At 43.8% G+C, this 27918-nt stretch overlaps 1 protein-coding gene and 1 long non-coding RNA gene across 4 annotated transcripts; one reads left to right on the top strand and one right to left on the bottom strand.

Moving 5' to 3' along the window:
- Positions 1–141: 141 nt before the first annotated feature.
- On the bottom strand, positions 142–27918 carry TTF2 (transcription termination factor 2). 2 transcript variants are annotated; one of them, XM_083438290.1, is made up of 23 exons: positions 27810–27918; positions 26513–26624; positions 25920–26006; positions 25753–25819; positions 24521–25465; positions 22666–22792; positions 17424–17609; positions 16202–16359; positions 15261–15342; positions 14123–14239; positions 13789–13939; positions 11732–11837; positions 11151–11341; positions 10660–10813; positions 9799–9890; positions 8872–8951; positions 7630–7772; positions 7196–7363; positions 5329–5381; positions 3806–3959; positions 2188–2270; positions 1078–1152; positions 142–388 (listed from the first exon to the last, which is right to left on the bottom strand). In XM_083438290.1, exons 1-23 carry the CDS (start codon positions 27835–27837, stop codon positions 244–246), a joined length of 3504 nt encoding a protein of 1167 aa, XP_083294416.1. In that variant the 5' UTR covers positions 27838–27918; the 3' UTR covers positions 142–243. The 2 variants fall into 2 exon arrangements, with proteins under 2 accessions (XP_083294416.1, XP_083294417.1); XM_083438291.1 differs by having other exon boundaries at positions 17424–17606.
- On the top strand, positions 11882–22832 carry LOC310676537. Of its 2 annotated transcripts, XR_014510596.1 has the most exons (6): positions 11882–12102; positions 12464–12633; positions 13879–13961; positions 15402–15545; positions 17721–17856; positions 22694–22824. It is a non-coding gene; the product is annotated as an uncharacterized lncRNA (long non-coding RNA). The 2 variants fall into 2 exon arrangements; XR_014510595.1 differs by lacking the exon at positions 17721–17856 and having other exon boundaries at positions 22694–22832.

The raw sequence follows: 27918 nt of genomic DNA, 5'->3' as shown, positions 1-27918 counted from the left end.
GGGTGGAAAAACACAAGACAATAGTCTGGCTAGCTAGCAACGATTCAATATCAGACATAGGCGGATCATTTTCCCCAAATTTCAAAGAATCAGAAGTAGCGTACGTCCTTCTATAGAAAGGTTTAATTATGAAGAATGGGGTAAGGCAACACTTAACCACTTTTATTCATTAATATAGTGAATTTTCAAAAGGCGCACACAAACGTGGCAACCACATATTTAAAACAGAAACAGAAACAGTATTTAAATGCCAAAAAGGAGCTTCAGATCTGCCAGGGTGAGCTTTGTCGAAGAATCTACTCTTCCTGATAACACTTTCTGGGCCAGCTCTTTTTTCTTGCTTTGTAGCTCCGAGATCTTTTCTTCTACTGTCCCTTCACAGACAAACCTAAAATCAAGCACATAGCATTATGAGTACAGGTTTTCTGCATCCTCATTGGCCAAGCTTTCAACATAAATAAAGCACAGTGCAAGGAATCGAATCAGGACAGAGGGTTGGATCCTTACATCCTCCACCTTGTTGGCCAACTTTGACAGGGTGATGGGACAGTTCACCTAACAATCACTGTGTGTTAATATGATGCAAGGCGATGATTTCAAAGGGACTCCCTGCAGCACCCATCAGCTGATCGGTGCTGAAAGCAGACTCTTCAAAGGAGCAGGCTGTTGATGCCAATCAGCTGACAAATTACTTTCTGAGCAGATTTTCTCAGCCCCAATAATCTGTGGAGCACTGAACGTGAGGCCCTTTGAAGAAGCACCATCAGTGGAACGGCACCAAGAGGAGCCTCTTTGATGACAGTGAAGCTTCAACAAGGAACGTCAGGTGTTGGCCAAGTGGGTGTAGTTTGGGGAAATGGGCTTCAAGGCCCTAATCAAGCTTGCAAGCTAGAGGCTCCCCACCGCTGCTTTAGAAGAACTGAGCTGTGATCACTTACAAACCTCATGAAGAGATCAGGAGAGCGGATCAGAATATCCCACCCCCCAAACTTCAGCCCCTTCCATATAGCACCTGAAGAAATCTCACGACCCCTGGAAATTATGCAAACAGAGATGGTGCAAAAAGCAAAGCCTGACCTGTGGATCGTGACATCATTTTGCTGTCCTACGCGGTAAATGCGGTCACAGGCTTGGTCCTCCAGTGCTGGATTCCTGAAATTTAAGAAACTGTTCAGTCATTTCCCTCTTTATAACTACAGTGGTGCCCCGCAAGACGAAAAGAATCTGTTCCGCGAGTCTCTTCGTCTTGCGGTTTTTTTCGTCTTGCGAAGCAAGCCCATTAGCGGATTAGCGCTATTAGCAGTTTAGCGGCTATTAAAGGCTTAAGGGATTAGCGGATTAGCTGCTAAAAGGCTATTAGCGGCTTAGATCAGCTGATAAGCGGCTTAGGGGCTTGGGAAAAAGGGGGGGGAGGGGAAAAAAACCCCAGGAATCGCAAGGCATTTTCGTCTTGCAAAGCAAGCCCATAGCAAATTCGTCCTGCGAAGCACCTCCCAAACGGAAAACCCTTTCGTCTAGCGGGTTTTCCGTCTTGCGAGGCATTCGTCTTGCGGGGCACCACTGTATAGGTTAATCTAGCCGAAAGATATTTTAGCTCATACAATTACATCTAGTACACAGGATTGCAAAAAAACAAGTCAGAGATATCCCCTAACACTTTAAATCTATCTCAACCTTGGAAGAAGTAGTGACAACATCTCCCTCAATTTCCTCCCAGCTTCTTGTCATCCTCATCCCCCTGTTCTGTGGCAAACCTGGAATCCTGTTCCTTGAACTGAAGGTGCTTGTGGATAAAATGAGTCCCTGCTTCCTCATCTTCTCAAAGACCAACTAAGAACTAATCTGGAAGGCGATTTGCTAATGCGACGTGATTTGCTGACAACAGATTTAACAGTGAATATTTTTTATTTATTTAACAAAATTTATATGCCACTTCATTTTAGCAAAACCTCTTAGTAGTTCACAAGAAAACAAAACCCTGCGGTTTACAGAAATATGAACTATATTTTCCAGTTGCAATGATTTGTAAGAACCAAATACATAATTTGGAGTACTATCATTTTGTAGTCCCGAATGATCCTATCCTTTTGGTCAACTCAGATCTGATTCTTGCAGCTGCAAAAACACACACAGAAGAAACACCACGAGAAGGTTTCTGTTAAGTGGCAAAAGCTGCCGCATCTTTACCAATGCATGTCAAGGAGAAAGAGATGGTTTCCTCCAACTAGATTGAGGCCAACACCTCCAGCCAGAAGAGAGATCATCATCACCTGTGACAAGAGAAAGCTGTGAGGTGTTGCACAATACATTTATACACCGTTTCTCCTCAGCACAACCTGCATACATTTTGCTAGTTACACTGCTTCTTGGTTTGTTTCCAGAATCAATTAGAGTGCTGGATTTAGCCTATAAAACCCTAGGCAGCTTGGACCCAGGTTATCTGAAATATCACCTCCTCCCACAGACCCCTACCTAGACCTTTGCTGTTTTGGTATAGTTTCAAAATAAACTCTTTCTCTTGCAGCACAATCCTAACCATGCCTACTTATAAGTAAGTCCTACTGAATTCACTGCAGCTTGTTCCCAGGTAAGTGGGGCTAGGGTTGTAGTCAAGAGTGTGGTTTTACAAGTTTTATTTTGCCTCTACTAGGGAAAGGTTTATGTTGTTGTTTTTACTGACTTTTTGTTTTAATTGTATATATATATATATAAAATCATATATATAATCGCATCTATCTACTATATCTATCTATATATCATATCTATCTACCGTATTTTCCGCACTATAGGACGCACTTTTTCCCCTCCAAAAATGAAGGGGAAATCTGGGTGCGTCCTATGGGGCGAATGCAGGCTTTCGCTGAAGCTTGGAGAGCGAGAGGGGTCGGTGCGCACTGACCCCACTCGCTCTCCAGGCTTCAGGAAGACATCTGCAGCCTAGGCAGCCCTGCAGGAGGTCCCGCAGGGATGTCTAGGCTGCGGATAGCAGCCTGCCGCCTGGCGCGAGGGGCACCCTGAAGCAGAGCGCCCCTCGCGCCAGGCAGACATCCGCAGCGTCGGGAGCCCTCCAGGAGTTCCCTGCAGCGCTCCCCACGCTGCGGATAGCAGCCTGCCGCCCGGCGGGTGAGGCGCCCTGAAGCAGAGCGCCCCTCGCGCCGGGCAGACATCCGCAGCGGCGGGAGCCCTCCAGGAGTTCCCTGCAGCGCTCCCCACGCTGCGGATAGCAGCCTGCCGCCTGGTGGGCGGGGCGCCCTGAAGCAGAGCGCCCCTTGCGCCAGGCAGACATCCGCAGCGCCGGGAGCCCTCCAGGAGTTCCCCGCAGGGCTCCCCACGCTGCGGATAGCAGCTTCATTTTTTCCTTTATTTCCCCCCCAAAAAACTAGGTGCGTCCTATGGGACGGAGCGTCCTATGGGACGAAAAATACGGTATATATCTTTTATATATAAAATTTGTAAGCTACCTAGAAAATGTTATGGGCTGGTGACTATATAATTATCAATAACATGAGCTAGAAACCTAGACTGGTATTTTATAAAGCAGAAATTCTTAAATGCAGAATTGTGTGCCCCACAATGCTTGTTTTTACAGTATATGATATGTTAAACCTAGAATGTTTACTCAGAAGTAAATCCCACTAAGTGCAATAGGGCTTAATCCTAGGCAAGTGGTTATAGGACTGTCAGATTTTTGGCTAAAATAGCTACTGGTTAACCCTGCCTAGCAATTAAGGATCAGACCTTGCACTGATAGTCACAGTGACAACAAGTTACAAAACTCAGCAGCTTCTCTGATCTTTTCCCATACCTCAGGTCCTTCAGGATTATTGTTGAATTCCTCAACCACATCCATCCTCTGCTTAGGATTCACAGAGCCATCCACTGTGGCATATTTCATGCTCAGCTTCTCAAGGTGTACTGCCACAATCTTCAGCATACTAGTCCACTGAGAAACAATGACACTAGCAGTGGGGGAGAGAAACCAATCAATCAATCAATCAATCAATCAATCAATCAATCTAGTCCCTGGTGCAAAACTCACATTAACTACAAACCCACTAGAAGTGGCTTTAGACAAGTTATAGCTTCTCAGCCTTCACCTCACCCCTACTTTCTGTTATATGCAGGTTTATGGAGAAAGGTTTTGTTATGATCTTATGCCATGTTGGGAAAGCTTTATGTTTTGAAAAGGAGGCCTTGAAACTGTAAAAATAAAATTAAACATCAGCCCATCTTTTCTGGCTGGTGTAAAGTGTACTGAGATACGTGCATATGAAGTACTTAAAAACATTTGAGGTGGTACCATATAAAGTGGTAAGTATTAATATTCTAAAATGGCTGGAATGTGATACATAAGCATACAAACGCCAAGCAAGTATCATTGTGAATGTTAAAATTACTGGAAACTATTCTTCTTGAACTGGATCTCGTACCTTTTGATCTCTTTCCACCACTCATTTAATCAATCTACCAAGTCATTAGCGATGGCTTTCTCTCTGGGGTTAAGTATTGAAAACAGAAAGGCAAGCTACAAGCTTTATTCCAGGAATGAAGACCTGCAGCCCTCCAGATGTTGTTGAACGACAACTCCCATTACCCCTGACTATTAACTGGGCTGGTTGAGGCTGGTGGGAATCGGAGCCCCACGACGAGTCAACAGCAGAGTCCTCCGCATTCCTGCTTTACCAGTTCACATGGGGATCTACATTTCTCTTTCGCCCTCTTTGAATACTCCCAGATTTCAATGCATTTGGAATCCTGAGGTTGGCACTGCAAAAGCGTTCAGAAACTGTACCGTGAAATAAAAGCCCCTTCTTAATTGTTCTATTTGCGTACAGTGGACCCTCTGGATATGAACTTAATTCGTTCCGGGGGTCTGTTCGCACCCCAAAAATTACGTAAATAGAGGTGTGCTTCTGCCCATGTGGTGAAACCCGGAAATATACACTTCCAGGTTTGCCATGGCTGTAACCCAAAGATTCAATATCCAGAGGGATACATAAGTAGAGGTACGACTGTATTGTTCTTCCTCTAAGGTATACATCGTTATACATTGTATGAACTAAGATTTATGGAATAAACCTATTGAAACCAGCAGGCGTAACTTCACCATGTTCTTTACTTCCAGTTGGTTTACTCTGAGTAAAACTCAGCTGAATAAAACCCTGTGTTTCTGAGTGATCACCTATCTAGATAGACAACTCTACCTGCCTTTGCTTCTGGAGAGGCAATTGCAGGTACTTCTCAACATTACCTACACACCAACATTAAATAGCATCCAAACCCACCCTTTGATGTTCCTCGAAAGTCATATGGTATGCCCGTACTTACGCCTTCTGGGAACGCCCTTTGATGGCCTTCAGCTCTTCCAAGAGATGCGACAGCTAGAAGGAGGGGGAGGAAAATGCACTTATAGCCCTAAGCAGGTTTACTCAGAAGTCCAACTGAGTTGAGTGGGGTTGACTTTCAAGTAACTCTGCTTGAGATTGAAGCCTCATTTATTTAAATCATTTTTATTCCATTCCAGCTGAAAAGGCTCCCAGAGTTGTTTGTGTAAGAGATCAATAACAAGGGAGTCATGCCTTTGGGCTTGCAATCTAAAATAGTGGTGGGCAAATACAAGGGTTGCCAGAACTTTGCTTTTCACTAAAACCCTAAGAGCTGCCCTCCAGAGCCAAGTGCAAAGGGCACAAAGCCAGAGTTAAAGAATTAGAAGTCTGTGAGCTCATCCTATGCCTAGGATTTTGTTTTCAGTACTAGAAATGACCTAAGCCCACGTTCCTTTCACACGAAAGTCCACACTTGGGTAGCTTTCTTTATTCCAGCCATCTAATTTAGATGGAAAATACATTTTGTTGTTATCATTGTTCAACAATGGGAGTCAGAAACCCTTGCTGATCTACTGCAAATAATCCTGAGATCTGCCAACGGATCCTGATCAAACTACTAGTAAGCCCTGATAAGACACAACATAAAAGGAAAAGTGGGTGGGGAGGGAAGAGGGAAAAATAACCAACTCAGATACCAATTCTTAAAGCTACAGAACTGATCTCAGTTGAGGAGGGGCCAAATGGAGATGATTCCCATTTCTCTCCACACATGATAGGTTGACTCCGGATGTATTAATGCTAACGTTAGCCCTACAAATTTTAGGAACCCATATCTAAGATGGGATTTCCCATCTTGCTATATGAAATCACTACAAAGTTGAAACAGGTGGGCAGCCCACTTAGTATTGCGTAGGTACACAAATAAATCCCACAACAGAAAACTTGGTTCTTTGTCACTGTGTGTTTGACTGCACACTGTTAAGAAGGAAATACATTTTGTATTGAGTTATAGCTTTTGTTTGTTAAAATGGTTACCTAGGCTGCGATCCTATCCCTTACCTGGGAGTAAGCTCCGCTGAATTCAACAGGACTTTCTTTTGAGTAGACATGGTTAGGATTGCATTGTTAAATCAGGGATGGGAAATGTGTGCCCCGCCAGTAGTTGTTCATGCCGGACTACTGACCATGCTGGTTGGGGAGTCATTGTCCTAGAGGGTCAAAGGTTCCCATTCCTGAGCTAAAGAAATTAACTGTATTGAGGTTCTTTAAAAAAATAAAAGTAGAGGGAAGGAAAACCCTGATCCTTAGAGCTTACTAGAAAAGATTGTCATAAACCTTAAAGTAACAGTGCCACACCTAATAGACATCAGATGCCCTTTTAAAGGTGTTGTGGAATGGGGGATTATTGGGTTGTTTCTGTTTCTGTTTTTATTACGTATTTTGTGGGGGTTTTTGTATTATGTACCACCCTGAGATCTACGGGTATAGGGCAGTATACAAATTCAGTAAATAATAATAAAATAATAGATGGGCTCACCAAAATTGTCAGGAGCTGAGCTTTTTGGTGGTGCTTCATGCCCTAGAAATTAGTTCTCGCTATACTCAGAAGAGAAAATTCAGCACAGTAGCCTCAGTGTTACAGAAAACCCTCCCAGGGGAGAAGCAGATGTCAACACTGTACAGATTGGGACATGCAGTGAAGACCTATTTATTTCAGCAAGCCCTTTAGGAATGTTAATGTTGTTCTTTGTGTTCTGTTTTTATCTACAGATGTTTGATTCCTGCATTTCTTTTTGCTGCAAATCTGTCACGAGAGCTAGGATTCTAGGTGATTCATACGCATGCTAAATAAGTAATAATAACGATACCTTGGTGCTCTGTTTGGTTGCTTCGAAGAGATCCACGCTAAAAGCTGTACCAAAGAGGTACACCATAGGGTCACTGGTATCATTGGGCTCAGACAAGGTCAAAGCACTGAGCTGCTCCTCCAAGGAGAGGGAGATGCCTTCACTATTCAGGTTAGTCGGGTCCAGAGCCTTCAATGTAAAGAATACATATGGGGCATGGCAACTTTCTTACTGCAATTACATTTCTATCCCACCTTTCTTCCAAGGATCTCAAGGTGGCCTACACGGTTCCCCCCCCCCCTCCATTTTATCCTCACAACAGCCAGGTGAGGTAGGCTAGGCTGAGAGATTGTGACTGGCCACCCAGGGAGCTTCAGGACCCAAACCCCCAACTCTCTAACCACTGCACACCACAGTTCTGAACCGGGCGCCTCCAAGCCTGTTCACATAGTTACCACTTTCAGCAAGGACAGGTGGCAGCAGCACTGGCGGAGCCTCAGAAGAAGGGACAAGATGTGAATGGTGGTGGAGACGGGAGGAGCATCCTGGCTATGCTTTTCCAGGGCGCCTTGTGGGTGGCATCTAAACTGCTGCGCTCCTATCAGAAGATGAAATGGCACAGGTGTCAGAGCAACCAATTCCTGGAGCTACCATTCAGAGTTTCTTTAAGAAGAATCGGAAAACCAACCAGTGAATATTTTGAACAATTTTTTTTTTGTATATAACTGACAGATAGAAATGAGAAGTCCTTTTTATCTAGTTTTCTTTCTTTTTTTCTCTTCTGTTCCTCCTTCCTTCCTTCCTTCCTTCCTTCCTTCCTTCCTTCCTTCCTCTTTTGTTTTCCATGGTGTCCTCTGCTGTTGGGTCTTTACTGGGATTATTCACACAAGGAGTTTAAGAAGGACCCTGACTGAGAGGCAGGGAAGGGAAGGTTTCCCAAGCTGAGAGGATGGCAGCAGAAAGGACATCTTTGTGCGAGTTGAGGTTAAGAGCTACCTTCGAGACAGGACTCTGCATTTTCTTTTCTTTTTCTGTTTTTAATTGAGATTTGTTTGTTTTCAATAGTATTGTATTATGAAAAAACCTTTATATTACTATTCTTTTGGGGCGGAGAAAACCAACCAGGAAATGTAGGCATGCAGATCTTTTGCAAATTTTTCAAAACAAAGTATAGCAGGTGGCACTAAAACAGGGATAGGGAACCGTTTTTAGACTGAGGGCCACACCCCAATTTGGGCAATCTTCCAGGGACCACAGGCTGGTAGTGGATGGGGCAACAAATGAAAATTTTTCTCATAGTGGGCTCGATTTTTACACACACATACCCCACTCTCAATCCTCCACCTAGGAAAACAAGAGGCATTATCAGAGTTCAAGGATACCTTTTAGTCAGACAAAAACACTTGGGGAGGGTGCAAAGAAGAGGGGCACAGCTGGATGAGGGGGATTTGTAGCTGTGGAGGGAGCGCAACTTGGGAAAAGCCTTGAGGGCCAGATCGAGGGGGCTGGAGGGCCTCATCCGGCCCCTGGAGTTCCCCTCACCTGCACTGTATTCTGGAGATTGCTGAAATATATACTGTAGGATAGCTACAGAACAGGGCAAAATTAGCTGTGGGGGGGAGGCCACCCTCATCACACCCCTCTCAACACTTTTTCTGCAGTTGCTAGGGGGCGGGGCAAAGAGTTTAAATTCCAACCTTTGTCAAATGGGTTCTCCCCAAGCTGCTGTCCTGTACACTGCATCTCCTGCCGTTTGATGTAGGACTGCAGGGTTGACCTGGTTGAAGAAATTAAATTTAGGCAGTTTTGCAACCTGTTTCCATGGTATAAGCGCGATAAATGTAGATGGATGGGGACAACATTGAACACAAAAGGAGAGAAAACTTGTGGGGAAAGAGGCAGCATATTTGACTCCTGCCCCCCAAAGAACAGTTCTGTTCTCTTTTCAAAAACGACTCTCTGCTGAGACAGAACACATTCTGTTCCTAGTATCATCTTGCTAACAACATGATAATGGCAGCGGCATCAACATGCCAGAAAATAAAGTCCTCATTTAAACTATCAGGAGACTAACAAGAATCTAGGTCAATGAGGAACAAAATGCTTAGCATGTGAAAGCACTAAAGGGGGTGGAAGAGTGCTATTCTCCCTTATTTGGCAGGCGGTGAGGACACTGAAATACTTTGCAGAGATATTATTATTACTAGAACTGCTTCTAAATTAATTAAGATACTACACTAGTGATACTACTTTCATTAATAAATTCATTTATTGTGCTCTGCCTTTTTATAAACCACTTTGAAGTTTCTTCTAACATCAAAGTGGTATATAAAATGAATAACTAGTATGCCACCCTACTACTAAATGAATTAATACACCGCACTACCACCACTAATGAACTAAGCAATGTACCACTTCATGTCCAAATTGGCTTCTAAGTGGTATGTGACCAAGATAGTGATTCCTATTGCATAGAGCACTGAATTATCAGGACATCTAGGGAAGGGATGTGAGCAGAGCAGGTTTGCATCAGGAGGGCTACAGAAAGTGAGGTCATTGTGTACACTGTCCTTTACAGGCTGAAATGAACTCATTCTTAATGCCTTCACAGGTCTCTATCATACCTTGATCTTCTGAAAAGCACATCATACACCGATTGCTCATCTTCAGAGAGTTTTAGTCTGTGCAGTCGAGTGCAACGTTGAGGCAGCAATACCTAGAGAGAGAGAAAAGAAACAGACTGAAAAGTGTGTCAGTATAATTTGCACTAAAGTGGCTTTTCAAAGAGACATTTCTCCTATGAAAGGTCCAGATGGCACATTTTGCTTTCTGCCCACCAGCAGGTCTAAGGATTCTATGCAGATTGAGCACTGACTCCTTTTATGCTTCTGTATTTTAATGAAATGAACTTCTGTGATAATACCTGAACTAATCATAAAATGAGCTTTCCAGGCAGCCAAAACACAGCCTCAGTAAGTCCAAAGAGGCAACTTTTGACAGATGCTTAAAATCTCACTGTTTACAGTCCCTTTATTAAGAAAAAATTAAGCAATGTACAGAACAGGGGTGGGTGGGTGGAAAACCAGTAGCTCACCAAGCCATTTTCAGTGGCCTGCCAGCCCCTGACCCAATTTACTGATGGCATCAGGACTGAATGAATTGCCTGTCATCTAGCAGCAGCCGATGAGAGCAAATCAAGAGCCAGAAAGGGGAAGGAGATCTCTAGTCCAATGTTTCCAGAGTGCTGATGATGGTGATGAGCTCAGGAAACAACGGAGCAGATCAGGGCACTCCTTCCTGTTTCTGGAGTGCTCTGATCCCTTTTCAGCATCAAGAGCCAGAACACTTCGTTTGCTGGTAAATGAAACCTGCAGATGGAAGGAAAACGGCACATTTGGCTGTATGTGCAGAACAGCCCTAATTGATCATCAGTGAAGAGAACACAAATCCAAGAGACAGACAAAAGGAGATGGGCCATCAATTACCAAAGGCTTGCCAGTTGAGTCCAGCTGGTCCTTAGTCCTTCGCAGTAAGAGGCTCCTGGTTAAGAGCGTCAACCTCTCTCCTCCTTTTCTTGTATTGTTATCCACCTGATTCTTCCACACCTTGAATTCATCGAAAGGAGAGCAGCGAAGGAATCTAGGAGGGCAAACGGCAGCAAGAGGAAGGCAGGAGTGACAGGTGAAGTACAACCACTAGGCTCCATGGAATTAGGGTGGCCAGGAAATATTTTCCATCTAAAGGTGTTGGGACAAAAGTTAACCCCCCTTTTTAAGGTGTGCACTTTTCCTAAGGTGTTTTTAAATGTCCAGGTATTTTCTGAAGGTGTGCGTCTTAGGAAAACAGGAATTTGCTTTCTTTGCAGCATGTGTGACAGACAGCGAGAGAAAAACTTGTAAGTTGAAGGCCGATTAAAGAAGAGACTTGCAAATCAGAGTTAATCTACAAGGCATGATCATGGATGTGTTCAAATTACCTTAGCAGGGCGTACATATCCAAGAGGTTGTTCTGAATGGGTGTCCCAGTGACGGCCCACCTGGCGGTAGCTCGCAATTTACAGGCTGCTATTGAGGCCTGGACTTTGGGGTTTTTGATGTTATGGGCCTCATCCAGTATAATTCGAGCCCAGTGTATCCAGAGCAGGGGAGAGAAGGGAACGGACTTATCCTAGAGCAGAAAGTAGACCTGGTTTTAAAATGCAAGACTTGGAAGGAAAGGGGGCAGAGGTTAGCTGAAAAATAGTTAAATTTGGTCAGGGTCCAAGTCTATGACATTAGATTAAATTACTCCTTCTGTAATAAGGATTTAATATTTCAAACAAATAAAATTTGAAAAAAAAAAAACGTATTTCAACTTGAGACTTAATTATTTTTATTTTTGGCCAAATTCTCCTCTTCTCTGCAATTACACAACTCAGATGCAATGCATGATATCCTTGTTGCTAACTTGGCACAAACCAATCTGATGGCAAGGCTACCCACCACACGCATTTTAAGACTAAAATGCAGCTTTTATCTCAGCATCTCCTAAAAGCAAGTCTGGCACGCTTTCAGTCACCTGCACAACATGGTCGTCAGCAGCAACTTCTGCTTCTTCCTTCTGTGTAGGGATTTCCTTGGCAAGAATACTGTAAGTAGTGACAACAATGTCATATTCAGAAAGCCTGTGAAGAAGAGGAAAGGGAGAGCTAGTAAGCAATATGACCACTTTAGGATTTTAATCTTGATGCAGAATCAGTGTGGCTGCTTCCAAAAGGTCACACTCAAGCTCACAAGCACCAGTCGTACATATGCTTGTTCAGAAGTCCATTGTGTCCAATGGACTTACTCTCCAATAAGAGTGCTTGGAGCCACAGCCTGTGAATAACTCAGCACTGATTCTCCTTAGGAACAGAAAATAAGGAACCAATGGCAAACTTGTCACCCAAGGTCCTTCTCCATCTCCCCACCCATTCCCCCAAAGGTTTGGAGGGTGGCAATTCAAGAGCAGGTTTTTTCTGTGGTGGCTCCCTGTCTAGGGAATGCTCTCCCCAGAGAGGCTTGCCTGGCCTTATTGCAAGGCATTCCTCTTTACCCAGACTTTTGGCCATTATGTGTTCTATGGCCTGTTAATACTGGGGGACGGGTTTATTATTATGCTGTCTTATGATGCTTTTATTATAGTGCTCTGTGAAATGTGTTCTTAATGTTGTACGCTGCCCAGGGATCTTTTGATAAAGGGAGATATATAAATTGAATACTGTAATAATAAACTTGACTTCTATCAACTGTGTGTATATTTTCTTGGCAGAGATGGGGAAAGGAAGAGACAAAGTAGAACACGTGATGCCACAGAACTTGTATGTCAACACCAGAAGAGACAACACGCCCAATCACTGATGAAGTACTTCCCATTCGCTTTGTAAGGACGTGCAGCAATGGCCTCCAGCAACAAGATACACAAAGCAGGACACAGCTGCAGTATGCCCATCGCCCACATCTTATGCGCATTTAGCTTGCACAGTTTCAAGTATACACATGGAAGGTAGGGATGCTCTTGCGAGATCTCACAGGTCAGATTGTCCTGCGAGGTCTCACGAGAGAATATCTACCAGTTCCATGGAAGACACAAGAACTACCCACTCGGGAAGAATGGCAGATGAAACTGATGGACTACATGGAAATGGCGGAAATGACCAGCAGAATCCGAGACCAGGGAGAAGAGTCGATGGAAGAAGATTGGAAACAATTTAAAGTATATTTACAGAAATACTGCAAAATTAATGAATGTTAGAAGTATATTGGAATGAAGTTATATGGTTTTAGCAGAAGGGTTATTAAGAATTATATGAACATTAAGTGTTAATGTGTTAAATTGGGAAATTGAAAGTTAAATTATGTTATGATAAATTATAGACTAAATTGAAGAAGAGGGAAAGGATTTGTTGAACCAGATAATTTGAACCAGAATACAAAAAAGGGAGGTGCGAGGAAGTCGAGGAAATAAGCTAATGAAAGATCTGGATACAAGAATTTGGATTTGTGTTTTTGTATTTTTTTTTCTTATGTTACATTGTTGTACTGTATTTTTTCTTTTCTTTATTTTGTTGTTGTTGATGTATTGTTTGTTGAATTTGTGTATTGTTTTTCTTTTACTGTTTTTCTTTTATAGGTATAAAATATTTAAAAAAATTTTATTAAGAGAATATCTACCAGTTCCAGAGCTATCAAGGCTGAGAGCTTAAAAGCAGTCTGTGCGCCAGGGTCGCTTTTTCCGTAAGTGTCGGAAAGATGGGAGGGATGGTTCTTGCTGAACTTCTACTGGCAGGGAGTGCCAAAGGGCAGTACCTGCCACACTAAAAGCTCAGTGTCTCCTGAAGGCCAGCTGAAGTGTGGGAAACCATCAAAAGTGTCCCAAGAGAGGATCTCAGAGGTGGAGCATAAGGAATCGTATGGTCCTTTAGGCACTTTGGGAGCAAGTTGGGCTCAAACAACAAAAAAGGTGTTCTTTAGCTTAGCTGAAGTGACTATGTTGCATCAGCTCTCTATGCCTGTGCTTCTGCAATTCAGGATACCTAAACTTTGGACCAGGCTAAGGCTCTTTAACTTCCAATGAGCTGGAAGCCGTGCACTTACACAGTTGTGTTCTTAATTCGGTTGGGTCCATGGTACAGGCAGACTCTCAGCCTGCCGCTTCTGACGTGTCTTTCTACCTCTTTTTTCCAGTGATGGATCAAAGACGCGGGGCAGACAATCAGCGTGCCGTGGGAAGCGATTACAGAGGTATCTTGAAATGCAAACATTAACAGGTAAAGATGTTTCACGGTAACGTCTCAGTAATGCAGAAAAGATCATAATACTGCAGGCAATATTTGCTTTCCAACCAGTAAGAGAATCTCATTTTATTAAATGGTGAAAAACAAGTGCAGACGATGCTGCTAAAATTGGCAGTATCTTGTTATTTCTGTACCTTGCCTTGACACTGAAAGCTCGAGTTTCTTCTCTTTCCCTTTGTCTTTCTGTAAACACTTCTGAACCAGAACAAGAGCAATCATTGTCAGAGTCTTCCCTAAGCCCATATCATCCGCTGGGAAGAAAAAGCAGCATAGAACAAAACAGAAATCAGGGAGTGATAGGCATGTTTGGTGCTGGATATCTTAACTTGCTGACTCAACTGCCTGGCAGGTAAAACTACAGTGGTGCCTCGCAAGACGAAAAGAATCCGTTATGCGAGTCTCTTCGTCTTGCGGTTTTTTTTGTCTTGCGAAGCAAGCCCATTAGCGGATTAGCGCTATTAGCGGTTTAGCGGCTATTAGCGGCTTAAGGGATTAGCTGCTAAAAGGCTATTAGCGGCTTAGATCAGCTGATAAGCGGCTTAGATCAGCTGTTAAGCGGCTTAGGGGCTTGGGGAAAAGGGGGGGGGAGGGGGAAAAAAACCCAGGAATCGCAAGACATTTTCGTCTTGCGAAGCAAGCCCATAGCAAATTCGTTTTGCGAAGCACCTCCAAAACGGAAAACCCTTTCGTCTAGCGGGTTTTCCGTCTTGCGAGGCATTCGTCTTGCGGGGCACCACTGTATTTGCTAAGTGTCCCGCTGTGGTGCCCCATCCTTCAGGGAACAGAAGGAATTGGATCTGACATGTAGAAAATGTTCCTTCATCCAAGCATGGGGAACTTGTGGTCATCCAAATGTTCTTGGACACCACCTCCCATCAAGTCTAAGGCAGCATGACCAATTGCCAGGGATTATGGGAGTTGTAGTCCAACAATATCTGGAGGTTCACAAGCTAGTCAACAGGTTTATCCAAGAGAAGCTCTAGTTGAACATTAAGAGGAAGTAACCTGCATTGTAAGGACCTGTCCATTCTCACTAACAGCCTTCCATCATCCAAGACAGGATGTTTGTAAATCCTTCAAGGGCCAGTGGACAGATTGGTGATAAGCCTAAGGTCCTTTCCCAGAGCTCAGATTAATATTTTAGGGTGGAAGGGCCACACAACCTTCCTATTCACCTCCTTGTTCAACACAAAACCTAAAAGCAAAGCTACTTTCATTACAATCTATCTGAAAGCAAACACCAGAATCACATAACGTCTAATAGTTCCTTACCCAAAATTCCTCCACATGGTTTCTGGCTCTCCCTCCAGAGAAGCCAAGCAAGTGCCTGCTTCTGATGCAGGAGCAAGGAGACCTGAGAAAGCCAGCCAAAAGGTGCAGAATTAATGGCTTTTCCATGTATTTACGGTATAGATCAATTGCGCAGAGTTTAGAGCTAGGATGGGGAACCTGAAGCCTTCTAGATGTTGCAAGACTCGAACTTCCATCATCCCGAACCATTGGTCATGCTGGCTGGCACTGACGGGTACCACAGGCTCCCTATCCCTGATTTCCAAGGTAACCAGAATGGCATACATGTCAGGTAATGAATTGCTTTTTGGAGAAAGGTACACTCAGACCTCTGCCTCAATAAAGTATAAAGTTTAGCTTAAAACAAGACACGTCATTTATTTATAGAAATAATTTTATCCCATGCTTCTTTGAGCAGCTTACGTGGGATTTTTCATAGTCAGCCAGCTACCATCCAGATCCACAACCACTTTGTTTTAGCAATAATACAGCACTGGGCACTCCCAGGCCATTAAAACTGGGGTTATGCAATCAGCCTACAACTCTATGATTCCACAAACTAAGATGGTTGGGTGGGACTAGTCTGCCATTTATTAATCTTTGTCACATTCTTCTTAAGCAGATGAGCAACACGGCACCTGTACAATTTAGTAAGATTCATTGCTCCCTATTGCTAGGCGGCAGCAAACATTTGTAGCTATTTGTTTCAAATGGAAGACGAGCCTCGAAGGGTTTTACTGAAAGCAGAAGATCACAGATGAAACTATTTCAACCCCTTCCCATGCTCTTTTTCTTGCCTGCACAAAAATCGCTCAACATTTGTAGGTGCACTGCTAACGCACTTCTTAACTTGGTGACATATTGGGGAGAAAAGATTATAGGAAAAGCAAGCTGCACAACGCTTTTAATTTGTCCCAGCTCACCTTTAACCCAGGTGGATCCTCAGCCACTGTCTCCTCCTTCGGGCAGGACTTAAGGGAACTGTGAAGCTGGTTGATTGCATCACTGGTGGCATCATACACGGCTCGGAGGCGGTCTTCAGTCATTCGGCCTCCATAAAGGGCCTGCATATGGGAATCCTCTAAAATACAGTAGCAGGAAAATTAGAACAATGAGGAATAACAGTGCTGATTCTGAAGGAGATGTGATGTAGCGGTTAAGGCAGAACTTAGTTAAGCGGTTATGTGTCATCAAGCAAGACAGGTTAAGCATTTGCATGGGGAAGTGTCTTCACTTAACAGCACAGCTAAATATACATTTATTTATTATTATTATTATTACTATTATTATTATTATTTGAATTTATATACCGCCCTACACCCAGGGGTCTCAGGGCAGTTCACAGAATAAAATCAAGATATAAAACCACAAAATACATAATCAAAATAAAAATACATTTTAAAAGGGGACAGGATGTAAATTGGATCAACCAAAGGCCTGGTTAAAAAGAAACGTTTTTGCCTGGTGCCTAAAGGTGGATAATGAAGGCGCCAGGTGAACTTCCCTGGAGAGAGCATTCCACAGATGGGGAGTCATAAAAGGCCCGTTTATGGAATCCTTCCCACTCGTAAATGAATGTGCTGGGGGCGGTGGGAGCCCAATCTTCATATGATACAGTGGTACCTCGGGTTAAGAACTTACTGTATTTTTTGCTGTATAAGACTCACTTTTTCCCTCCTAAAAAGTAAGGGGAAATGTGTGTGCGTCTTATGGAGCAAATGCAGGCTGTGCAGTTATCCCAGAAGCCAGAACAACAAGAGGGGTTGCTGCTTTCACTGCGCAGTGATCCCTCTTGCTGTTCTGGCTTCCAAGATTCAGAATATTTTTTTTCTTGTTTTCCTCCTCCAAAAACTATGTGCGTCTTGTGGTCTGGTGCGTCTTATAGAGCAAAAAATACGGTAATTAATTCTGAAGGTCTGTTATTAACCTGAAACTGTTCTTAACCTGAGGTACCACTTTAGCTAATGGGGCATCCCGCTGCCGCCGCATGATTTCTGTTGTCATCCTGAAGCAAAGTTCTTAACCCGAGATACTATTTCTGGGTTAGCAGAGTCTGTAAGCTGAAGCATCTGTAATCCGAGGTACCACTGTACTTGTAACAAAACCATGTTGGATTTCATCATGGCTGCCCCCTCTCCCACTTACCTCTATAAGTGTTACTGGAACACTGACTAGATCCCAAAGGAGGGTGGAGCTCTAAGGAGCTGGCCACTTGAGGCTCCTGGAATGGCTTTGGTCCTCGCCCTGTAACAGTATTTGGCTGTTCTACGGTGGTCTTGGAGAACGGATTGTGCAGTTTCTCTTCACGCTTACTGCTGTTCACGTCTACTGCTGTGTGAAAACCGATTGAAATATGCAGAAAAATGTAAGTGGTACAGTCTTTCCTGGACAGTACCAATTCAGGCTGCAAACGCTCCTTCATATTTTGTTTTGATAAACCAGGGGTGGAGAACCTGCGACCTTCCACTGATGGGAGAGGTCTTGGCGCTGACCTGCTCTAGGACACAGGCAGCTTATCTGACTTCCCTGCCTGTCAGGGCTGACTCCAGGTTTTGGAGGACACTTCCGGACCTGCTCTGTGAGTCTATCTCCTTGCCACCATTAATCATCAGCTGCTTCTTTGTCCTTGCCACTTCTTGCTTGCCAGGCAGAGAGCCAATGAGCAAGCAGACAGTGGCATCTACTGCCCCCCCCCTTCCTCACCACCTTTGTCTGGGCCAGAGAGAGACAAGAGAGGGAAATGAGCAGGTTGCAATGGTGAAATGGGGGGGGGGGGTATTATCAGTGAGCCCTTTGCTGGGGCTCTTGGCAGAGGCATGATGATACTGACAGTGTTTGTAAAAAGCAAAAAAAGAAGGAAAGGGTTCTGACCTCCCTTTTCTCTCTTCAGTCTCCTTGTCGGCACAAAAGGAGTCCATGAGAATATCCTTGCAGAGTTTTATTCTTAAAAGTCCTTGTGCAAAACACAACTGAACAACTATACACACCAGCACCAACCAACCAACCAACCAATCAATCAATCAATCAATCAATCACCAGCCTCAGCCCAAACTAACATTTCTCACTTTATATATACAACCTGCTGCAGGCTGCTGAGTCATGCTGACCCAGCTTTATTCGCATTAAAGAAACAGCGGCCATTTTAGCCGTGACACCCCTTCTGTTTCTTAAATGCGAAAAACCCCAACAGAAACAATACATACATACATTATATACATAAACCCAGTTTTGTCATTAATTCATTATGGCATGTTGCTGGCAAAGGCTTGGTAAACAAATCAGCAATATTATCTTGTGATTGACAATACTCCAGTTTGATTACCCCATTCTGTACACAATCTCTAACATTCGCATGACGGATAGCAATATGTTTTGATGCGGATTTCATTATTTCTGAGCCCGCTAATGCAATGCACGATTGGCTATCTTCATACACTTGGATAGGCAAGTCTACTTTACAATCTAGATCTTTTAGTATCTGTATAAACCACAAGATTTCATTGCATGCTAGCGATAGGCTCCCATATTCTGCCTCACAGGATGAGGTTGCAACAAATTCTTGTTTCTTTGACCTCCATCCAATTATGGAATTAGCAAACATCATAACCATTCCACTTGTAGATTTTCTAGTAGCTACACAGCTTCCCCAGTCCGCATCAACAAATACTTCCAGTTTTTCATCTTGTGTACTAGATATCTTCAAACATACATTTAATGTCCCCTTTAGATATCTGATAAGCCTTTTCAAAGCACACCAATCGGCAGTACTGGGTTTAGATACACGTTGGCTCAGAACATTTGTAGCACATGCAATGTCTGGCCTTGACCACTGGCTTAAATACAACAGTGATCCTATTTTTGAGTGATACAACTCAGGCTGATCAAATTCATCATCACACACTGTCTTTGGGAAATCTGGTGTCATGGGAGTCTGAACTGACTTGCAGTTTTTCATGCCAAACTGCTCTATCAAATGAAGAATTTTCTCTTTCTGACTCAATAGGAAGCTTCCATCTGCTTCCTGCCTTACTTCTACTCCCAAGTAATTGCTTACAGGCCCTAAGGCTTTAAGCTTAAACCTCTTTTCCAGTTGGCTTGTGAGCTTCTGGATCTCATCTGTGGAACTCCCTGCCACAAGCAAATCATCAACAAAGACTAAGAGCATTAGATATTTGTTGCTTGTCCCCTTGGTGTACAGGCATGGATCAGTCACACTCCTTTTAAAACCAAGTTTTACAAGGGCTTCATTTAAACACTGGTTCCAACACCTTCCACTTTGTTTGAGACCGTAAACAGCCTTTTTCAAATGCCAGACTGCACCATTCCCCTCTTCAAACCCAGGGGGTTGTCTCATGAACACTTCATGGTCTAAATTTGCATGCAGATATGCAGCATCAACATCAAAATGGTGCACTGCTAGTTGTCTTACAGCAGCAATGGAAAGCATTAAACGAAAAGTTTCACTCTTTACAGTGGGAGAAAACACTTCATCATAACTCTCCCCTTTAATCTGAGTGAACCCTCTGGCTACTAATCTGGCTCGAAAACGTGGTTCCCCGGATGCAAGGGTTTTCCTTTTGTAAACCCACTTGCGTGACACCACTCTGCCACCAGGTGGCGGCATTATAACCTCAAACACTTTGTTACGTTTAAAAGACTCCATTTCTTCTTTCATAGCTTGTTCCCACAAAGCACGTTCCCCAGGGGGTAAGTCTAAGACTTCATTATAACTTTGTGGTTCCACACAACTCACATTGCATACTCTCACTCCTCCTAGGGTCAAACGCTGAGGAGGTACACCCTTGTTTGAACACTGGGAGCGCCTAGGCACAACTACTACTTCTTCCCCCCTTATCTCTGGCTCTTCTTCCTCTTCCTCTAGAGAAGAAGTATTATCTATTGCCACATCCTTTGGGGAAATCTGTGCCTCCTCCTCATCCTGCTCCTGTGTTGCCAATGGCTGAGAAGAAGCCTCTTCTCTTACTTGCAGGGGCAGTAGGCAATCTGGGTTGGCATGGATCGCAGTCCATCTGTCCTGGTCAGCAAAGCCTGCGCTTCGTGACAGAACCACTCGTCCTGGGCGTAAATTGAAACGCCAACCTTTGCCATAGGACTGATATCCCACAAACCGCAGTCTCTGCGCTCTAGCGCCCCCTTTCTGGCGCTGAGCTTTGGGGATATTTACATGTGCCCAAGAACCCCAGTTATGGAGGATTTTCCACTCTGGTTCTTTCCCAAACAATACACGATAAGGAATATCTTTTTGCAGCTGCACAACAGGCCGAGCGAAGAGCTTTTCAGCTTGGGCAACCCATTCTCTGAATGTGGGGAAACACTCAGATTTCTGCATTACATATAACCCATTTTCCATCTTTGCATGGCCACATACCTGAGTTCCATTCTTTATCAGACAGCCATCCTGCGTGAACTTAACACTATACCCTGCATTAATCAAACAGCTTACAGATAGCAAACAATAGTCCAAACTGCTGACAAACAGAGTAGAGTAGTGTTCAAGCACTGCAGGTAACATGTTCCCTGGCCATCAATCTTGCTTTTACGACCATCAGCAAGATAGATTGAGTCTTTTCCATCAGCTGGCTTACCCAGGGTCTTAAAGTCCTCCCGACTGTTGCAGATAATCCTGCTGCTCCCAGAGTCCAGCAACCATGTTCCTCGAGGTATCTTTCTCTCCTCTCGAGAAAATGCAGACACAAACTGAGCAGAACGCGTGTTCTTCTTCCCTGAAGAGAACCCCTTCTCCTTACGTTTCTGCATTGATTGCTGTCTCTGCTCCACGTCGTCTCCTGGAAGTCTTGCCCTGCATTGACGTTGGAGATGCCCGGGTTGGTTGCATCTATAGCACCTCCTCACCGCCATGGCCAAGTCCAAACCTTGGCGTTGCTCCATTGGCAGATTCTGCTGCTGGCCCCCTCGACTGTAACTCCTCTGCTCTTGGAGTTCAGCCTGACTATCTGACCTTCTTTCTGCTTCTTCGGTCAATCTTCCAACCACATACTCAAGGGTCAGATCTCGGGGACGCATACTCTCCATGCTGTTAATTACGGGCAACCAGCTTTCAGGCAAACTTGAAAGGATAATGTAGGTTTGGTCAGTCTCATCATAACGCTTACCTCTCTGCTGTAGTTGAAGAAACAGAGATTTCAGCGTTTGAAGATGAGTTGCCAAACTCTCACCTTCTTTCATAACAGTCCTGAACAGCCTTCTGGTCAGAGAAATTATAGTTCCAGCAGTTTCTCTGACATTCATTGCCCTTAATAAATTCCAGCACTCAAACGCTGTGCTGGCATTTGCTACATGCAATAACTGAGAGTTGCTCAAACACAGCATAATTTGGGCACGGGCCCTTTCATCCAGCCGTTTTTTCTCAGCAGAATCCTGTCTCAAAACCTCAGTTTCAACACAGTCCCATAGTCCATCTCTCCTTAACAACTGCTGCATTTTAATTGACCAACTCAGCCAGTTGTTTTCTGAGAGAAGTTCAAAAGGGATGCCTCCCCCAATATTTACAACTTGGGAAGACTGGAAATCTGCCATCTCTGCTGGTGCTTGCTGAGCCCCTTCTGTAGGGTCTCCAGCAATCTCTCCTGACTCTCTCTTTAGAGTCCAACTGGATGGTCCTGGCTGGCACTCACCGGCTTCTAGCTGCTGCCTCTGTTGACCCTCAGGTCCTGCCTGGCTCTGCAACTGGTGTAGCCGCTCTGTGAGTCGCCTGCTGTGGTCCTCTAGCAGTTCAAACTGTTCCAGTAGCCGACGCTGAGTGCTTTCCTGATCCTCAGATCCTAGCCGCTCCAGCGTCGCTGCAGACAGTTACAGCTTGCCACCAACTACTCCAACGCACAGCCACTGGCTCCGTACACCACCAGGACTCACCAACTCCCTGCTGAGATGCTGTCAGTTTTGCACTCTGCACATGCTCAGAAACACTGGGCCCATAACCTGTCAGTGTTTGTAAAAAGCAAAAAAAGAAGGAAAGGGTTCTGACCTCCCTTTTCTCTCTTCAGTCTCCTTGTCGGCACAAAAGGAGTCCACGAGAATATCCTTGCAGAGTTTTATTCTTAAAAGTCCTTGTGCAAAACACAACTGAACAACTATACACACCAGCACCAACCAATCAATCAATCACCAGCCTCAGCCCAAACTAACATTTCTCACTTTATATATACAACCTGCTGCAGGCTGCTGAGTCATGCTGACCCAGCTTTATTCGCATTAAAGAAACAGCGGCCATTTTAGCCGTGACAGATACCAGTACTGCTGCTTCTGGAAGATAAAGAATGCAACTATGTACTCAATGATAAAGGAAAATGTTTCTTCCTTAGGCATATGAAACGTGATGTTCATAATTCTGAATGAATAAGCTTACCTTCCTTTACACTTTCTTCTGCCTCCAGGTTCAGAGAACTCAGTGCTGCTTCCAGGTCTTGCACCTGCTTTAGTAACCGCTCGCCTTTATCTGGTAGAGCCTGAACATTCACGATTTTCAAAGTGTCCTAGAGAGAAGAGGGGAGGAAACAAGGGAGAGAAATGTGTTATTGACTACCTGAATGCTCAACTTCCCCACCTTTACCAGACGTTTTCTCCGTAACAGCTTTGAAATACTTAAGAGTTACATAGAAATCAACCAGCAAGTAGGAATTTGGATGGCTCTCATATAATAAATGCTGCATGTACTCCATTGCCTGCACAAGTCTACGTATCCCCACTGACTTCCCTTTGCTACGAACAGGTCAGTCACTGAGAGAACAGTGCTTGGTCCAACCAAGCAGACTACTTATGTTCTTATCAGTGGAACACCGGATTAGGGAATTGTTTCCTGTGAACTTCCAAGAAGGAAGAGTGCCACATGGCAACGAACATGAAGGAAGAACACAAACTGGAATCAGCAAATAACTGAGTACAGTGGTGCCTCGCAAGACGAAATTAATCCATTCCGCGAGTCTCTTCGTCTAGCGGTTTTTTCGTCTTGCGAAGCAACCCTATTAGCGGATTAGCGCTATTAGCGGCTATTAAAGGCTTAAGCGATTAGCGGATTAGCTGCTAAAAGGCTATTAGCAGCTTAGTGCCTTAGAAAAAAAACCCTCAAGAATCGCAAGACATTTTTGTCTTGCAAAGCAAGCCCATAGAGAAATTCGTCCTGCGAAGCGCATTGAAAAACAGAAAACCCTTTTGTCTAGCGGGTTTTCCGTCTTGCGAGGCATTCGTCTTGCGGGGCACCACTGTATTGGGGAACTTGAAGAGAAGCTACTGCTCTGTTCCACTTTGCTGCTGCCCCTGTTCATCCTTCCTTTCTCTTTGACCCACCAGGTGCAATATTGCTGCCATCAGGCAGGCCCAGATATTTGGCTGCCTAAAGCAGAAGAGCAAATGATGCCCCAAACACACTTAAATCAAGGTGTTTAGTACACAGGGTGGCCATGTTATTGTGGCAGCTCAGGCAGAGAAGCCCGTAAGCTCCTCTCCCACACTGGCAGTAAAAGCATGATAAATCAAATAGCTAACAATTTGCTGCCCGTTAACACCACTCAAGCTTCACTGTGTCTAATGGGAAGGCTGGCTTCAGGTGGCATTTTATTTTATAGTCTTCAGAATAGTTTAAAGGGTTAAAATTGCCCAAAAAGTAAATTTACTATAGTAATATTTTCACACAGGGATCTGTGATGTGGGTAGAAAGTTTTCAAGTGCTTTAGGTTTCCCTTTTCCATTTAATAAGTGCATTAGTAACAATGAATAGATGCCAATTGCAGATACAGTATTAGGCTATATTTTTTATCTTTGATAAATATGAGTAAAATAAACGATAAAGTACATCACTGTAGCATCAGAAAATTTTCCAATGCAACTGACAATTTCTGGATGCAAATTAACCTAATTAGCAATTCAAAAATTTCCGGAACACCCACATCACTGATTTGGATATATGTATTTAAATGCTTTATTGTTAACTGCTTCTTTCAAATATTTCCGGGGGGAGGGATGACGACTATGTGTTGGCTAAACTGCATATTCGTTACAAGCTTGTGGGCTTCAGACAAAATGTGTGCAACACACTTCGTGTGACACTGGCCTAAGGTAAAGTCTGAGCGCCTTAACGGTTTATAATTCTTGTAGAACTAGCCCAGTTTTACCAAGGCTCAAGGAGTTGCTATTTTGACATGGGAAGCCTTTGGTGATCAGGTACAGAAGGAATAAGCAAGCAAGTGTATGATCGAAAGAGAGACCTTTTTCTGCTTCAGCTGAGCTAAAAGTTGGCTATGAAGAGCTTTGGAATCCAGACTTTCTGCCATTTGCAAAGAGGCCTTTTTGTGTGATGTGGAAGACAAATTCTTTTGACTGCGATCCTTCTGCTGCTGGGAATCCAATCCCTGCCCAACAGGCAATTTGGAAGATACAAATCTGTCACGTTCATCACTGCTGGCATTTTTACCAGAACTGCTTTTATCTTCTGGAGCCGTTTTAAATTGTAATAGTTTCTCTGGATTTTCTTTAGGGTCCGCCGCTGGCAAGCCTGTTAATTCCTGAACAGTCACAACTTGCCTGGGCATCAGTGTTGTCTCTTCAGTCCCCCAGTTGTTACTTGTCTTCATTTTTACTGCTTTGTCCCTGCAGGTTTCTGATCCCCTCCCTCCAAGTTGCGCCTCATTAATAGGCTTTACACCTAATGTTTGGCCACTGAACCTGGGCCATGACTGCTTTGGGCTTTCCTCTTTTTGCAATCCATATTCAGCAGATCTCAGAGCTGCATCCTGCCTTGTGTGTCCAGAAGTTGTCTCAAACTTTTTCCTTGAACTACATTTGTGTGTATCCAAAAATACTGGCTTTTTAATTTCAGTTGTGGACTCGCTTGCTTTTGTTTCTGTTTCTATTCCTTCCTTGGGTGATCCTTCACATTTTTCTCCCAACTTTTTGTTCTTGATCTTCTCTGGTGCTGGATGTTCTTTCTTAACAGGTTCAGATGGCAACTTCAGCTTTTTATCCAGAACCTGTATTTTATCCTCATTTCTTGATAAGTTTTTGTCCTCACTGTAGTTTGTTTCTTTGAAAGATTCGTGATTCTTGCTTGGTACTTTGAATGGATTTCTTTGATCTCTATGATTATAGAGCAGACTTGCTTCCGAGACATGCTGAGATTGTGGCTCATTTGGCAATATGGTGGCTTTAGAATCCTATAAAACACACAGGTGGAATGTTAAGTTTACCATATAAATCAGACATCTTGAAAACTAGAACTAAGTGCTCATACATAGGATAAAAAAATGACATTCAGGGGATCTTTATTTTCATGTCTTTTTAAAAGTTATAATAAAATTTTTTTTGAAGATTCGGAAACTAAACAGCTATTGAGTTTAAAATGCTGTCCTGTAGTTCCCCATTCTTCATAACAAATGGCATGACTACTAATATTCATTACATCCAAACCCAATACACTTCCTCCAATCTCTGTTCTTTCTACCTGCCATGGGATACTTCCACACCATCTCTTCCCTTCCAGTTTAGCTTTACTGCAGCGATAGAACAGCCTGGTAAAGGAAACAAAACATGGAGAATGAAGCTAGTTTGCAATACTAATAGCCCATATCCCTGCCATTAGAAATATCAAGGGTTCTTCAGAAAATATACTTGTATGTGTCTGTCTCCTGTTGCTGCATCAAAAACTGGAGGTCCACCACATGTTTCTCATGCACCAAGCAGTGAGAAGGGCAAAGCCTGTGGAAAGGAACAAGGGATATTGATATAAGCAGGAAAATTTAAGGAATCATAAAACAGCTTCAGCACAGGAGAATTTTCTGTTAGATTTTGCCCAGGATGACCACCCAATCTAACACTCTAGCCACATGCCAGGGCCACATTCCCACCACCTCAACAGGCATATACACAATTAGCACCATAGCAGGTAAATTTGCATCACATAATGGGGCCACACTCAGTATTAATGCAGTAAATAAGCCAAGCCATCTACTACAAAGGCAAGCAATCCCTTCCAAGGCTACTCACTCGCCAATCAATACATTATCACCTGATCCCAAATTTGAAACCTATTCTAATCCCCCCAAATACGTTACTACAGCACAGATCTATTTTCCAATGACACCAAACAGCTCTCCTTTAAAAAGTAACTTGGACTAAACGTAAACCATCTTCCATGGTTTGTTTGGTTTGTTTTGTTTTTTAATCCTGTGCAACTAAAAGTGACAGAAAGGTATTTAACCTACTTTGTGAGCAGCACAAATTCACATGGCTGCTGGCCTTGGACACCACACACATAAAAGCTTCTGCCTTTGTTTGGGCCATCCCGGATACCAGTCTTCAAAAGGCAGGGATGCCCTGGACAGGAACAAAGTGAAAGATAAACATGAAGAAAATAGAAACATGACAGAGGCTCTGTGTCATCAGTCAAAATTTCATCTCACTTCAAGAACCTGCATGTCTTTATTACATTTTCATCTCACTCTTTGCCTGCCCTCCCCAAGAAGCTTACAAATTTCTTTTTCTCTCTCAGCCATATTTTATCCTCAAAACAGGCCTGTGAGGTAGGTTAGGTTGAGACATATTGACTTGCTAAAGACTAGCCTTCCTAGTGCTGTAGTTAGCCACTTCTGTGCCTTGTACAGACATTCACACCTGTGATTCTTTCTTAAGCAGTAGAACTCAAATGCAGCATGAGTGAGTGTTTCCTAGAGTGGCCAGCCAGATGTCTTCTGGGAGGTCCCATAGAGGAATGGTTCTGTCTGATCACTCTTTGATGCTTGTAAGGTAAAGGCACCCCTGACCATTAGGTCCAGTCGTGTCCGACTCTGGGGTTGCGGCGCTCATCTTGCTTTATTGTCCGAAGGAGCCGGCGTACAGCTTCCGGGTCATGTGGCCAGCATGACTAAGCCGCTGCTGGCGAACCAGAGCAGCGCACAGAAACTCCGTTTCCCTTCCCGCCGGAGCGGTACCTACTTATCTACTTGCACTTTGATGTGCTTTCGAACTGCAAGGTTGGCAGGAGCAGGGACCGAACAATGGGAGCTCACTCTGTTGTGAGGATTTGAACCGCTGACCTTCTGATCGGCAAGCTTAGGCTCTGTGGTTTAACCCACAGTAACATCCACATCCCTACTTTGCCAAAGTAGTTCTGGTTATTTTGCTGGTGTTGCTATTTCCCCTTCCTTAGCTCTCTGAAAGCAAAGGAGGCAGCCTGGTGCCTAAGCAAGTAAAGACATGCCCGATCGCCCCAGAAAACTTCCTTTTTTTACTATTTTTTTACTACTTTTAGTGTTGAGAAATTACAATCAAAACAAAAAAAGGAGACGAAAACGCCCAAGATAATAATAATAATAATAATAATAATAATAATAATAATAATAGCATCGACTGGTAACAAAGAATCCAATTGCAGATAACAAGGTAAGGTGCAAAATTGAAAGCATGCTCGACCCGTATTAAAAGTTACACAAAATCTCAAAAAGAGCCAGACATCTGCACCCCCCGCGCAGGGATCCGAGCCTGCGCCTCCCGGCTCCTCACCGTGCCCGCTACACAGCACTTTCTCCATAGCCGAGCCGCTAAGCAGACGCCTCGCCTTCCTGTCGCCTCAACCCGGCAAAATTCCGTGCAAAAAGCGTACAGGGCGGGC

This window comes from Podarcis tiliguerta, assembly GCF_965153285.1.
Source record: "Podarcis tiliguerta genome assembly, chromosome: 4".
Taxonomy (NCBI): domain Eukaryota; kingdom Metazoa; phylum Chordata; class Lepidosauria; order Squamata; family Lacertidae; genus Podarcis; species Podarcis tiliguerta.
The sequence above is the reverse complement of the archived record's forward strand: the minus strand, read 5'-3'. Positions and strand labels throughout refer to the sequence as shown.

Bases quoted from the DNA above. Each gene is read 5' to 3' on its own strand.
- TTF2 (XM_083438290.1), bottom strand. From the start codon at position 27,837: ATGGAGAAAGTGCTGTGTAGCGGGCACG. The intron at 26,007-26,512 runs GTAGGTTAAATA...TCCTTTCCACAG, and splicing joins GAATTTGTGCTGCTCACAAA to GCTTTGCCCTTCTCACTGCT. The intron at 11,838-13,788 runs GTAAGTGCACGG...TCTTCTTCACAG, and splicing joins CGAATTAAGAACACAACTGT to GCTTTCTGAATATGACATTG.